The following is a 15,935-nucleotide window of genomic DNA, read 5'->3' as shown; positions in this document are numbered from 1 at the left end:
GAAAACCTGTATTTTATTTTTAAAAATTAAAAGCGTTATTTTATGACACACAGTGCTTAAATAGCATTCGTACCATACTGCTTTGCTTTAAATAATATTTTTAACACCCACAACAATTTTATATAATGCAAACATTCGGATACAATGAATCAGGAACATTCCTTATGTAATCTGCTCTCTTTCTTTTTTTTTTACACTGTTTTACTCAACTTTTCTTCCATTTGTTTTAGCTGGTAATCCCTCTGTCTGGGATATTTATCTGTACAAGCTTTGTAGCACTTGAAATGACAGAAGTGATCGGAGACATGACTCCGTACAACCATGATATAGTCCAGGTCACATATACTGACTGGGTGGCTGGAGGTACAGCGCTATTAATTAAAGGCAAATGTGATTCCTAATGGATATGTATTTACCAGCACTAATGCTATGTAACAAACAGTCTACAAGCATATTAAGGGGTCTATGGAGGGCTTTTTTCAGTGGGAATACAGGAGAACGCAATCCCAGCACCTCCAGCATTTATTGGCAAGGGGTCCTGGGGTGTGCTGGGTCCTCTGGTGCTGGCTGTTGGGAGATCTATTGTCGCTTGGGGGATCTTAGTGCTGGGAGGGGCCTACTGTTGAGGGAGGGGTCTATTGATGCCGAGGGGGGTATTATATTGCTGGGGGATCAATTATTGCTGGGATGGATCTACTGTTGAGGGAGGGGTCTGTTGTTGCTAGCTGCTGGATGTTCTATTCACTACTTCCGGACCGCCGCACGCCGATGTACGTCCAAACTTTGAAGGGGGATATCGTTGTTATGGCAGCAGCTAGCTGCCATAACCCCCGGAATCCACGTTTTCGTGCGGCGGCCGGCTTTCTGATAAAAGTGGTCCCTGCGGCAGATTCGCCGCAAGATCACTTTTATCGGTGGCGGGAGAGGGGCCCCCTCCTGCCGCGATCCGGTGCCCTCCACCGCTTACCGGAGCCGTAGGTAGAGGCGATCGCGTCCATCTCTCTCCTGTGCCTGGAGACGAGTGAGGCTAAGATGGCACCCACTCGTCTCCATGACACTGCTGGGCGGAGGCGACGTCAAAACGTCACTTCCGCCCACGCCTCTTAAAGGCACATTTTTTTCAATGTCATTTTTTTAAATGACTTTTTTTTTTTTTTAAATTGCATTTTAGTGTAAATATGAGATCTGAGGTCTTTTTGACCCCAGATCTCATATTTAAGAGGTCCTGTCATGCTTGTTTCTATTACAAGGGATGTTTACATTCCTTGTAATAGGAATAAAAGTGACACAATTTTTTTTTTCAAAAAAAACAGTGTAAAAATAAATAAAATAATGTAAAATAAATAATAAAAATAAAAAAAAATATTTTAAACCCCCCGTCCCGACGAGCTCTGGTGCAGAAGCGAACGCATACGCGAGTAGAGCCCGCATATGAAAACAGTGTTCAAACCACACATGTGAGGTATCGCCGCGACCGGTAGAGCGAGAGCAATAATTCTAGCCCTAGACCTCCTCTGTAACGCAAAACATGCAACCTGTAGAATTTTTTAAACGTCGCCTATGGAGATTTTTGAGAGTAAAAGTTTGACGCCAATCCACGAGCGGGCGCAATTTTGAAGCGTGACATGTTGGGTATCAATTTACTTGGCGTAAGATTATATTTCACAAAATATAAAAAAATATTTGGCTAACTTTACTGTTGTCTTATTTTTTTATTCAAAAAAGTGATTTTTTTCCAAAAAAAGTGCGCTTATAAGACCGCTGCGCAAATACGGTGCAAAAAAAAGTATTGCAATGACCGCCATTTTATTCTCTAGGGTGTTAGAAAAAAAAAACATATATAATGTTTGGGGGTCCTAAGTAATTTTCTAGCAAAAAAAACCTGTTTTAAACATGTAAACACCTAAAATCCAAAACGAGGCTGGTCCTTAAGTGGTTAATGCTGGCTGCTGGGAGATCCAGCATTGCTGGCAGGGGTGTATTGTTCCTGGGATGGATCTATTGTTGCTGCAGGGGATTTGTTGCTGAAGGAGGGGGTCTATTGATGCTGAGAGGGGTATTATATTGCTGGGGGATCAATTATTGCTGGGAGTGATCTACTGTTGGAGGAGGGGTCTATTGTTGCTGGCTGCTGGAGGTTCTATTAATGCTGGCTGCTGGAGGTTCTATTAATGCTGGCTGCTGGAGGTTCTATTAATGCTGGCTGCTGGAGGTTCTATTAATGCTGGCTGCTGGAGGTTCTATTAATGCTGGCTGCTGGGAGATCCAGCGTTGCTGGCGGGGGTCTATTGTTACTGGTGTGGCTCTATTTCCGCTGGGGGGATCTGTTATTGAAGGAAGGAGTCTATTGCTGCTGGTTAGGGGGTCTTATGTTGCTGGGGGGTAAATTTTAGCTGGGAGGGATTTACTGTTGGGGGGGGTCTATTGTTGCTGGGAAAGATCTATTAATGGCTGCTGGAGGTTCTTTTAATGCTGGCTGCTGGGAGATCCAGCATGGCTAGCGGGGGTCTATATTGCTCCTCGGATGGATTTATTGTCGCTGTGGGGCAACTGTTGAAGGAGGGGTCTATTGTTGCTGGGTGATCTTAATTTGCTTGGGGTCAATTAGTGCAGGGAGGGACCTACTGTTGAGGGAGGGGTCTTTTGGTGCTTGCTGCTGAAGGGTCCATTGATGCTGGCTGCTGGGAAATCTATTGTTGCTGGCGGGGGTCTATTGTTCCTGGGGTGGAGCTAGCTGTTAGGTCAGACAGGGTGCCCACCTCCTCCCTCGACAGTCTACCGATAATGTAGATAGCAAGGAGATGGCTGCTTCAACAGATGGCACTTTTCCCCATCTCCAAGCACTTGGCCATAGAACGCTTTTGCACCCCTTTCATTTCTCATGAGACCCTTATCTCGGGCAAGTGCTTGAAGGTGAAGAAAAGTGATGTCTCTCAAAGTAGCCATCTCCTTGCTAGCTGTGTTGTCGGACGACCATGGAGAGAGCCCTGTCCGATCTCAAAGCTAGCCTTAGACAGCACATAGCAAGAGGGGACAAAGCACTACATGTATGCTGCCCCCTGGTGAACAGAACACAATAAACATTGACGTTGCCTTCTTTAAGTACTTTTACATCATACAAATGAATTGAATGGAAACCAAATGATGGTGGATAACATATTCTTTGGTAAGTATTCCCCATCCCTTCCAAATACATTTTGTTTAGTCTCAGAACACGGATATCTATATAGTGTTTATTGTTATGGAGACAAGACACGGGGAAGTTTTGGAAGACCTTTACGTCTACGAGATCTATAACCACTTATACCACAAGCACGACATGGCAAGCAGAGCGGAACCTACCTGATTTGTAGAAAGGAAGTCCTGGTTACTTTCATTCATACTCATGTACATGTTTTCCCCATCAAACTGCAAGAAAAAAAATAAGAATTGCATTTAAAACACAAATGTTGAGCTTTGTTTGGAAGGGACACATAAGTATTTGATCACAGGTGAGATGTAGGCACACATAGTCCATTGCTGCATACTTTATATATGATTTGTGTTGCGTAAAACATGCTTTCTGTTTCTGATTTATTAATGTGATTCCATAGATGTCTGTGAAGGTTCTCAAAAGACGTAGCCACACATAACAAAGGGGTGGGGATGCTGGTAACATCATCAACCTAATATGTCGTATTTGGTCAATAGCATTGGGGTATCAGCCTGCTATCATTTGATAGCCTCCTGCGGGTTCGGGCAGTTTAGCCAAATCTTAGCTCACCCCTGGTTCTCATTTATCCAGTTTATGGTAAATCTACAAGAAGTCAGTCAGCTGGACTTGTTCCACAATGTTGATGAAATTTTTTAGCTCATCCAAGCCACGTTTTGACTTCTAACAAGTGTCAGGAACATAAATGCTGGGGTGTGTTCCCAACACTCATTAGAACTGAAGAAGTGGCTTGGGTACATTACGAAATGTCTTCAACCTTACAGGACAAGTCCAGTTGAGTGTGAATCTGGAGATGTCTGTGAAGGTGTTCATTAGACGCAGTCGCACATAACAAAGGGGCGAGGATGCTGGTGACATCATTGACCTAATATGTCATATTTGGTCAATGACATTGGGCTGGCAGCCTGCTGTCATTTCACGGGTTCAGCCAGTTTGGCCCAAATCTTATCCAGTTTATGGTAAATCTAGAAGAAGTCAGTCACATTCAGCTGGACTTGTTCCGCAACGTTGAAGACATTTTTTTAGCTTATCCAAGCCACGTTTTGACTTCTAACAAGTGTCAGGAACATAAATGCTGGGGTATGTTCCCAACACTCATTAGAACTGAAGTAGTGGCTTGGGTACGGTATGAAATGTCTATAACCTTACAGGACAAGTTCAGTTGAGTGTGAATCCGGAGATGTCTGTGAAGGTGTTCATTAGATGCAGTCGCAAATAACAAAGGGGCGAGGATGCTGGTGATATCATCAACCTAATATGTCATATTGTCCGCCACAATGTCACAGTCCCGCTACAAATCGCCGAGTGCAGGGATATGGATCCATGTCTTCCCCTAGTAAAAGCACCTCCCACACTGTAATAAAACACAGGCTAGGCACAGTTAACCTGTGATCGCCCCTGATGATAACCCCTTCCCTGCCAGTGTCATTAGTACAGTGACAGTGCATATTTTTAGCACTGATGACTGTATTAGTGTCACTGGTCCCAAAAAGTGTCAGTTAGTGGCAGAATGTCTGCCACAATATCGCAGTCCCGCTATAAATCACTGATTGCCGCCATTACTAGTAAAAAGTAAATAAAAATTCCAGAAATCTATCCCATAATTTACAGATGCTATAACTTTTGCGCAAACCAATCTCTTATTGGGATTTTTTTTACCAAAAATATGTAGCATAATACATATAGACCTAAACTGATGAAGAAATTCGATTTTTTACATTTTTTTATGTGTGTTTTATAGCAGAATGTAAAAAATATTGTTTTTTTTTTTTTCAAAATGGTCAGTCTTTTTTTGTTTATAGCGCAAAAAATAAAAAGGTAATCAAATACCACCAAAAGAAAGCTCTATTTCTGGGGGAAAAAAGGACATCAATTTTATTTGAGTACAGCGTCGCACAACCGCGCAATTGTCTGTTAAAGTAACGCAGTGCCGTATCGCACAAAATGGCCTGGTCAAGAAAGGGGGGGCTAAACCTTCAGGAGCTGAAGTGGTTAATAACATGAATTCTTGGGCATCTCCCACAGCTCTACTTTCTGCACAGCCTATGCACAGCACAGTGATGATATCATTGCTATGTGTACAAGGTAATAATTAGATTTGTAAAAGCATTTAGTGCACATAAATTGAGTTTATACCCTGTGTGGTTCTTAACCGCCTGCCGACCAGCCGCCGTCATTTTACTGCGGCAGGGCGGCACGATCCCGCTAACCATCGTAGCTATACCTCAGCTCGCAGGATCAGGATAGCAGGCGCGCACGCGCCCGCTGCACAGCAGGGGTGCCGATGCTCATGGCTGACAGTCGCGAAGACCGTCGGCCACGAGCGATCGCGAGCATGAGGGACAGAACACGGAAGTGTGTGTGTAAACAGATCGTGTATTCCTATTAGCTAGGAACCACGATCCGTCACTTCCTCTAGTCAGTCCCCACCCCCTACAGTTAGAATCACCTCCTAGGGAACAAAATTAACCGCTTGATCGCCCCCTAGTGTTGACCCCTTCACTGCCAGTGACATTTTTACAGTAATCAATCCATTTTTGTAGCACTGATCGCTGTATAAATGCCAATGGTCCCAAAAATGTGTCAAAATTGGCCGATGTGTCCGCCATGTCGCAGTCACGATAAAAATCGCGGATCGCCACCATTACTAGTAAAACAAAATAATAATAATAAAAATGCTATAAATCTATCCCCTATTTTGTAGACCATATAACTTTTGCGCAAACCAATCAATATACGCTTATTGGGATTTTTTTTACCAAAAATATGTAGAAGAATACATATCAGCCTAAACTGGGAAAAAAATTAGCTTTTTTAAAAAAAAAATGGGGATATTTATTATAGCAAAAAATACAAAATATTGTGTTTTTTCCAAATTGTCGCTCTTTTTTTGTTTATAGTGCAAAAGATAAAAACCGCAGAGGCGATCAAATAAAAAAAAAAAAAGGTCGTCAATTTTGTTTGGGTACATCGTTGCACGACCGCGCAATTGTCAGTTAAAGCGACGCAGTGCCGAATCGCAAAAAATGGCCCGGTCATTCACCAGCCAAATCTTCCGGGGCTGGAGTGGTTAAAGAATTTGGTTAAATTAAAGTTTTTGTGCTTGGAGTTCAGCCTTAGTACCGCATATAGGTGGTTTACCCTGTATTTGATTTTAGCTCAGTGACTGATGAATCTACAAACATATATATACAAAAAATGTGCAATAATCAAGCAAAATGTCATTCAAAAATGTATGTCAACCACTCAAAAAAAAAAAAAAAAAATAGAACGCAGCTCCCTTTTTGTGACAGGTGCACTTGGGTCATCCTTCTTCTTTGTAATCTTTCATAAAAGTATTTATTTTAGGTGAAAGGAGTGACAGATGTTGTACAGCAGAAAAAAAAGCAGATAAATGGTTTCTCGTACACCCCAGGGTCAGATATTACACTTGGCTCCTATTGAATAGAAGCCATTATTACAGCTACAGAGGAATGAACAGAGAAAGAGAATTATTATAGAACTGAATACTTTGTATCAAGGTTTAACTTCAGAACAAATTCCTTAAATTCCCCAAATCACAGGGTGAAGAAGCCAACAGAGCCGTCTAGCTGAGTCAGTTTTATTAGAAGACGTACAGGTAGAGTATCGCGGGAGGGTTGACGTTCTTGATGAGGGATGGCATGTACATGGGCCAGTTTTTAGGAAGGGATGATGAATAGGAGACCACCCACCATACAACAGGGACTTTGTTATGTTCTTCATCTACCTGAATACAAGTAAAGTTCTCTATATGATGGACCTCCATCCAAAACTAAAAAAAAGCTTTGGCTAATGAAGGGAAGGGTTAGAACAGTGGTTGTCAACTTATGAGCTGAAGGGGGCCTCTAATGTGCCCCCTAAAATCACCAAAGGGTAATGTTCAGTATACACTATATTAAGTATATAAAAGTATTGGGACGCCTGTCTTTACACACACATGAACTTTATTGTCATTCCAGTCTTATGCCCCGTACACACGATCGAACTTTCCGACAACAAAACCGTGGAATTTTGTTTGAAGGTTGTTGGCTCCAACTTGTCTTGCATACACACGGTCACACAAATGTTGGCCAACAATTACGAACGTGGGAACGTGGTGACGTACAAGACGTACAACGAGCCGAGAAAAAGGAAGTTCAATAGCCAGTGCGGCTCCTTCTGCTCGATTCCAAGCATGCGTGAACTTTTGTGCGTCGGTCTTGTGTACACACGATAGGAAATTCCGACAACAAAGTTTGTTGGCGGAAAATTTGAGAACCTGCCCGCCAACAAATGTTCGATAGAGCATACGCACGGTCGGACTTTCAGCCAACAAGCTCACATCCAACATTTGTTGTCGGAAAATCCGATCGTGTATACGGGGCATTAGTCTGTAGGGTTCAATATTGAGTTAGCCCACCCTTTGCAGCTAGAACAGCTTCAACTCTTCTGGGACAGCTGTCCACAAGGTTTAGGAGTGTGTCTTTGGGAATGTTTGACCATTCTTCCAGAAGCGCATTTGTGAGGTCAGGCGCTGATGTGGACAAGAAGGCCTGCCTCACAGTCTCCGCTCTAATTAATCACAAAGGTGTTCTATCGGGTTGAGATCAGGACTCTGTGTAGGCCAGTCAAGTTCTTCCACACCAAACTCGCTCATCCATGTCTTTATGGACCTTGCTTTGTGCACTGGTCCAAATCATTTGGTGGAGGGAGGATTATGGTGTGGGGTTGTTTTTCAGGGGTTGGGCTTGGCCCCTTAGCTCCAGTGAAGGGAACTCTTAAGGCATCAGCATGCCAAGATATTTTGAACAATTTCATGTTCCCAACTTTTTGGGAACAGTTTGGGGATGGTAAGGTGCCCCGGAAAGTAATAGCTCTTCTTATTGGTCATCATGACCATATAGCTGAGCCAGCCAATGAGCACTTTCCATTGTGAGCATTATGATGGTAACTTACTTTGTGGCTATGTATTACGGTGTTAGGACCTCTACACTGACAGCCACCAGAGGGTTGTCCAGGATATTTGGAGTTAGTTCATCTTTTCATTTTTTGAGTAGAGAGATAGATCAGAGCATCTGTTAAGTTCTTATTGCTGTCTATGCCCCTGTTAGGGAGATTAACCCTCCCCATTTGCCCTATTTACTGTTACCACCAAGAGTGAAGGTGAAAGAAAATGTTGGGTTGTCTTCAGGAAAAGGAAAGAATCTTCCAATGGGGACACTAGTTCTGGTGACAACCCTGGATTCCTTCACTTTGGAGGGGTTTCTTCTCACTTCCTGTTTTGGTCACGGGGCAGGAAGTTAAGGGAAAACTCCCCATAGAAACACAGATGGGAAAAAAGAACCCTCCCTTAATTTATCCAATATGAAGAAAAAAACATTTTGCCTTTAGTTCTTCTTTAGGAGAAACGTTTGGCGCTCTGTTCTTAGTCTTTCCCTTAACAATATCTACGACACTCTTTATGAATTCCTGGGCACATTCTCTGCAGAATTTGGAAGTGAAACCTGATTGGTTGCCAAGTCAATTTCTCCACTTTTGCCCCAGTTTTCTCTTTATAAATCAGCCCCGTAAGTGACCTACTGAAAAAGAGCAGACTCCGGAACATTTTCAAATGTTTTCTCGAAATGTTCTTTGAACATAACCAGCATATTCTGAGGCAGCAATTGCTTTGTTCTCCATGGTATGGCCCTGTATGTAAGTACAACTTACGTAAAACAACTGATAATAATTTTACCCGGCAGCAAGAGCAGTCTCTATGCACGGCAGCGGCAGTACACCGGTGTGAAAACTCTCGCTGTATATCACATAGTTCCTCTGGAACAGATGCTCTACAAATTATAGGCGGCGAGGTGGCAAATGTCAACATCTCCCTTGGCCTCTGGCAATGAATATTTCACACACACAGGACTAGGTTGGAATAGCTAATGTTGTGCAGTTGGTTATATGTGAGCTGGGATGAAGTGTGTTCTGTTCTTCAGTCAGATTGGAGTAATCTTTCTCAACCGTAGTACCTTGAAGAATCCCTTTAACTAAATTTCAAGTCTTGGGGAACCCCTCCTTAAAAGGTCTATACTTACAGCTCATGGGGCATTAGCATGATTAATGTTTTAGAAAGCTAAACTCCAGGAATGAAACAAACTCAACCTTGGCTGTGGAGCCCCCCTTCTCTGCACTAAAAGAGTTAAATGTGTGTTAGGTCTAGGGGTGCGGGGGGTGCAGGGTATTACTTACTTTAATCTAGCCTCCCGTAGGCTCCAACTTTCCAGGCTAGTTATATGAAAGCAGATCTAAAACCTCCAATACTTACCTCTCCTTCAATGGTCCAATGACCCTTGCCGGTGCACAGCATCTTCTGCCCAGCTTCTTCCAGGTGTCAAGGTGTGGCCGTTTTCATTGGCCGGTGTGGGATGACGTCACTCCTGACGTCACTCCGGTGTGGGATGACGTCACTCCTCAGTCATCCCAGCACACAGGATCTATGCTGGAATTCTAAGCAGGATGTGAGCAGGCAGGTAGGTTTATTTTATTGCAGAGGAGTCATAGCATGTCTCTTCTGTAATAAATAGAATGTCTACTCACAGTTTTTGAAACAGAGACATTAGTTCCATTTTAACGCAAGGAAGCAAGCATGCAACTGCAGCCCAGAGCTGGTTAGAGGGCATGATGTGGAGGACCGGTCACATGGATAGAGGAAACCTGCTGTAGCCAGGAATAAAGTAAGTACTACACTTTATTCCTGCGACCCTAAACCAAAATTTAACCCTTGTGGTTGGAGGGGGGGAGCACTTTAAGGGTAGATTTTGTTTTAACTGCAGAGCTCAACTTTAATTAAAAGAAAAAGTAATGTGGTGTACCTAGCATATTGGACACCCAACGTGGGTAATTCTGAATTAATTCTGTAATAATCCTAAAAAAAGGAATAATACGACAACAAAAAACTTGAAAAAAGTTGAAATCTTGGTGTACTCCAACATTTGTGGTCAGTGACCCCTTACATTGGTGGGTAGTGGGAAATTGCATTGGTGATCAGTGTAGGTGGGGGAGCACAAAGAACCCCTAGGAACCTAAGAAGAAACCCAAGCATTTTATGGTACCCTGGTTGAGAAGGGCGGGTTTAGCGTAAAGTCAAGCAGGGGCACACTGCCTGGGAAACCATGCTGCCCATCTGGGGGAGAGGGGTTGAGAATTCACAAGGTGGAACAAGAGGTAAGGCTAAGGGGGGAATCACCCACTGGAGAGGGAACAGACTCTGGTATGCTTTAGAGGCCGCTGTTACTTTGTCCTTCAAACTTGATTATTTAGTAAATAGGCTTATACTTCTGGTTAAGCAAATATTGTCCAAATACAAAAGGCATGTGTATTCTTCCTTGAATCCTGGTGTGCTTTGTGTATTTCTTCTAGACCCGTGCAATAATACTCCAGTTTAAAACTTTACTTCTGTGCAGGAGCTTCCTGTAATAAAGACCAGTCATTGCTGCTCTCTTTCCTTGTGCAGAGTGACTGGTCTAGTCTCCGCCCCCTCCTGTGGATATCTACAGGCAGCCTGTAGTGGGTGGGGCCTACTGGGTCCCTCCCACAGCCCTCTTTCTGCACAGTTTATATGTAGCCCAATGTTGATGTCACCGTTACTTTTATATGGTAATATCTGGATTTGACATTTGGTGCACACTATGACTTCACCGATGACTTTTCCAACACACAACTGACTTCTTGTCCAGTAACACAACAGAAAATACTAAAGTACTAACTGTTACTAATAGGCTTCTTGCAGCCTAAAATGACAGCCAAGAACATTCTGCAGCATGACATGAATATAGAAATGTCACACAGCTCATTTTCTATGCAGGTGGTTGTGTCTTTACATATATATTTATGAATGCTGCTCATACTTCATTATGTCACTTTTTGGTCTGCTTATAGTGGCTGTTAAGGAAACATACCATAGATCTTGTTCACAGAAGGCTGCATTAGCATAGCGGTATCAATGATTTAGTTCACACATGCCCTTCTGAAAAATGTGAATGTACAATGTCTGATCACTGAAGAAGATATGGGTGATTTATTGAAAGCTGTGCCAAAACAAATCTTAATTAAGCGCTCTCATAGGAGCCAAGCCAGGCGACAGGTAAAAGTAGCCATTGAGCTGCTATCAAGCAAACACGGCAACTGTGTGAAAATCAGAAAATCAACCACTTCCTGACCAGAGCACTTTTTTCTATTCGGCACTGCGTCGCTTTAACTGACAATTACGTGGCCATGCGACGTTGTACCAAACAAAATTGACGTCCTTTTTTTCCCCACAAATAGAGCTTTCTTTTGGTGCTATTTGATCACCTCTGCGGTTTTTATTTTTTGCGCTATAAACAAAAAAAGAGCGACAAGTTTGAAAAAAGAAAAGCAATATTTTTTTACTTTTTGCTATAATAAATATCCCCCAAAAATATATAAAAAAATAAATTTTTTCCTCAGTTTAGGCCGATATGTATTCTTTTACATATTTTTGGTAAAAAAAAAAATCGCAATAAGCGTATATTTATTGGTTTGCACAAAATTTATAGAGTCTACAAAATAGGGGATAGATTTATGGCATTTTTATCATTTTTTTTTTATTAGTAATGACAGCGATCTGCGATTTTTATCATGACTGTGACATTATGGTGGACACATCGGGCACTTTTGACACTATTTTGGGACCACTGTAATTTATACAGCGAGCAGTGCTATAAAATGATTACTGTGTAACTGATACTGGCAGGGAAGGGGTTAACCACTAGGGGGCGATGAAGAGGTTAAGTGTGTCCTAGGGAGTGATTCTAACTGGGGGGGGGGGATGGGCTACCTAGGACATGACAGAGATCACTGCTCCCGATGACAGGGAGCAGTAGATATCTGTCATGTCACTAGGCAGAACAGGGAAATGCCTTGTTTACATAGACATCTCCTCGTTCTGAGGCTCCGTGACATGATCGCGGGACACCGGCGGACTTTGGGTCCGCGGGACCTGCGGTCACGGAACACGTGGTGGGTGCGCGCGTGCCCACAATGCCGCGTCTTAAAGGGGACGTACCTGTACGTCCATTTGCTCAGCCCTGCCATTGTGCCGACGTATATCGTCGTGTGCTGGCCGGCAACCGGTTAAAGATGAACTCACAGAAGACACAAATTCATGCAGCTCCGTATTCATTAATACATTATTAAAGTGGTATTGAACCTTCATTTTTTTTTTCTTAAAATAATAAACATGTCTATACTTACCTGCTCCGTGCAATCCTACCGTTCTGGGGTTCCCCGCTGGCGCTCCAGGCTCCTCCTCTTCAGCAGGTGCCCCCAGGGAAAGCCGCTTTCCATAAGGGCACCTGTGAGTACTCGCTCCCATTGACACAGACAGCAGGACTTGCCCCCCCCCCATCCCCGCACCCGTGTCACAGCATTTGATTGCCAATGGCTCCCGCTGCTATCAATCTGCCCAGTGAGGAGAGAGACACTTCGCTGGATCAGATCGGGTTTAGGTAAGGAAAAGGGGGGTCTGAGGGGAAGCTGCAGCACAGAAGGTTTTTCACCTTATTGCATAGAATGCATTAAAGTAATTGTAAAGTCTATTTTTTTTTCTTTTTTGTTTTAAATAACAAACATGTAATACTTACCTCCTCTGTGCTGTTGGATCAGCAGCCCAAATCCTCCTCTTCTCAGCTCCCTCTTCTGTGCTCCTTGGCCCCTCCCCCCTGTCCAGTGCCCCCACAGCAAACAGCTTGCTATAGGGGCACCCCGAGCCGAGCTGCAGCTCTGTGTGTCCATTCAGACACGGAGTTGCAGTTAGGCCCCACCCCCCCATTGATTGGCTAACTGACTTTGACATCAGTGGGAGCCAATGGCACCGCTGCTGTGTCTCAGCCAATCAGGAGGGAGAGTCCTGGATAGCCGAAGGGATGCGTGGACATCGCTGGACAGAGATGGGGCTCAGGTAAGTGTTAGGGGGGGCTGGGAAGGCTGCTACACACACAGATGTCTTACTGTACTAATGACACTGGCTGGGAAGTGAAAGGTTATGTTAATGCCTCCATCTTGCTTTCTGTCAGCCATTTTAAATAGTATGTACAGTTTGAGTATCTCTTCAACTCTCCTGAGAAGTCTGTAATCAGCATGAATTGTTTCTCACACTGTTTTCTCTTTCTCACGTTCTTTTATCTTACCCCCCCATTACCTTGTATCCAGAAGCTTGGGAACAGAAGAACAATTACTTTTTGTCTTATTGTAGTTGCCTTGACATCTACTGCGCATGTTTTTAACTATGAAACTTCTGTGTGATTTTTTGCTTTAAGACATACCCCCTGATAACCCAATACAACCAGTTTTTAGAGAGTAACGCCATGTAAGTGTCTTTTCTTCATTCTCTAAAAGCTGATTCCAGATATCTGAAATTACATTGTACATCGGATCTGAGGTCTGAGAGGTTAAAAGGGGACCCCCCCCTAGACACAGCATCAGGAAGGGGTTAACATCAGGGGGGCGATCAAAGGGTTAAGTGTGTGCCTAGCCAGTGTTTTTGTACAGTGTGGGAGGAGCTTTTACTAGGGGGAGATATAGATCCATTGTCCCTGCTTTTTCCGACACAGGATCCATGCTCTCCCTACTGACAGAATGGCGATTTGCCTTGTTTTTATAGGATGACCGCTCCGTTCACACCTCGGTAAATCGCGGGACGCTTGAGCGATGCCATTACTTCTTAATGGCACCCCAATCGTCCCGCGATCTTGCCTCAATTGTCGCATGATAAATCACAACATATTGCAACGTGCGGAGCAGGAGCTACTTTTGAGCGACAGCATCACGATTTGCCGCGATTTATTTGTGGCAAAATCCCTGTGCGATTGGGGTGCCATTAAGAAGTAATAGCATCGCACAAGCGTCCCAACAATTTGCAGAATCAAGGCGATTCCGACCCCCCCCCCCCGATTCCAATTGCCCAGGTGTGAACAGAGCCTTAGGGTCAGTACCACTTCATACAGCATCCAGCTGCCGCATTTTTCAGCCTCTCATAGGCTTTTACAGGCTGCGGGCAGCGGGGCTGGATGGTGCGCCTGTGCCTTCCACAGGCATGAAAACACCAGAATCAGATGCACAGCAAATAAACGACCAGCGTGCATGAGGCCAAATATGTGCCATGCAATCGATCATAAAGTGAGGGTGCTGTAGTGGTCCTTCCTAATCACATAGCTCCCAACTGTCCCTGATTTCGAGGGACTGTCCCTGATTTGGAGCAATGTCCCTCTGTCCCTCATTCCTCCTCATTTGTCCCTCATTTTGGTCTGATCTGTATAGATGTATATAAAATGCACTTTTTATCTATCAAAAAGTGTTTCCCAGTGCTAAACCTTTCATCTGATTTCTAAATTGCTGCATTTGTAAATTCCGAAAGCAATATAAAGGAATAGTAGTGGTAAAAAAAGCACTTTTTTTTTGTACAATTCTCCTTTAAGGGGGAGTGGCCAGGGGTGTGTCCTATGCCTGCATACTTTTGCTGACAGGTGCCCCTCATTCCCATCTCAAAAAGTTGGGACTACGTTTGCGCACTCCAGCATGCGCAGATCTTCCAGATCCTGAAGGCGCTTCGAACACATCTACACACGCATACCTCCCAACTTTCTGGGAAGGAGGAGCCCCTATTGGCAAAAGTATATAGGCATAGGACACACCCCCTGCCACTCCTCCTTAAAGGAGAATTATACAAAAAAAATATTAGTTAAACCCACAAGTTTTTTTTTGTTTTTTTAACCACTACTATTCCTTTATATTTGTATTTGAAATTTACAAATGCAGCAATTTAGAAATTGGATGAAAGGTTTAGCGCTGGGAAACACTTTTTGAAATATAAAAGCAGCCGCTTGCAGAATTTTTTTTTTTTTACCTTAATGCAGAGAATACATTGAAGTAAAAAACCTTCTGTCTTCAGATCCACTTTAAAACAGACCCTAATGGCCTGTACACACGATCCGAAATTCGGACCAAAAATACTGATTTCGCTGCGATCGTACGATAATTGGATCGTTAGTACAGAGCTTTCGAGAGCCGATCACGACAATTCATCCGATATTATTCGATCAGACAAGCACGAAAATACAATACAAACATACCCCCCAACATTTTGAGATGGGAATGAGGGACACCTACTAGCAAAACATATGTAGGCTAAGGACACGCCCCCTTTCACACCCCCTTAAAGGAGAATTAACCAAAAAAAAGATTAATTAAATCCACAAGGGCTTTTTTTTTAACCACTAATATTCCTTTATATTGGCTTTACATTTACATTTTACATTTGTAAAATTTACAAATGCAGCCATTTAGAATTTGGATGGAAGGTTTACACTGGGAAACACTTTTTGATAGATAAAAAGTGCATTTTATATACAACTATATAGATCAGATCAAAATGAGGGACAAATGAGGAGGAATGAGGGTCAGAGGGACATTGCTCCAAATCAGGGACAGTCCCTCGAAATCAGGGACAGTTGGGAGCTATGATACAAATACATTACAACACATGACATCACTTCCGATTTTTTTTTTTTTTTTTGTCGTAGGAGAATTTTCCTGACCTTAGTAACCTATTCAATTTCTACTTGCGACTATTAAGCGAAAAAAGTCCTACGATCTGTCGTTTGATATTCGGATCGTGTGTATGGGCCATAAAGCTCATGGAAAATTGGGCGAACATTTTCGGGAC

General features: G+C 43.2%; 1 protein-coding gene across 3 annotated transcripts in view; it reads right to left on the bottom strand.

Annotated features, from left to right (window-relative positions):
- TOX2 (TOX high mobility group box family member 2) overlaps positions 1-15,935 on the bottom strand; it is a 194,684-nt gene that overhangs the window by 118,927 nt on the left and 59,822 nt on the right. For all 3 annotated transcript variants that reach the window (XM_073606337.1, XM_073606335.1, XM_073606336.1), the window contains exon 2: positions 3,343-3,408. In XM_073606337.1, the coding sequence (XP_073462438.1) occupies positions 3,343-3,408 (66 nt within the window). The remainder of the gene's footprint in view (positions 1-3,342; positions 3,409-15,935) is intronic.

Source organism: Aquarana catesbeiana, linkage group LG12 (genome assembly GCF_042186555.1).
Source record: "Aquarana catesbeiana isolate 2022-GZ linkage group LG12, ASM4218655v1, whole genome shotgun sequence".
Taxonomy (NCBI): domain Eukaryota; kingdom Metazoa; phylum Chordata; class Amphibia; order Anura; family Ranidae; genus Aquarana; species Aquarana catesbeiana.
This window is presented reverse-complemented; position numbering and strand designations above follow the sequence as displayed.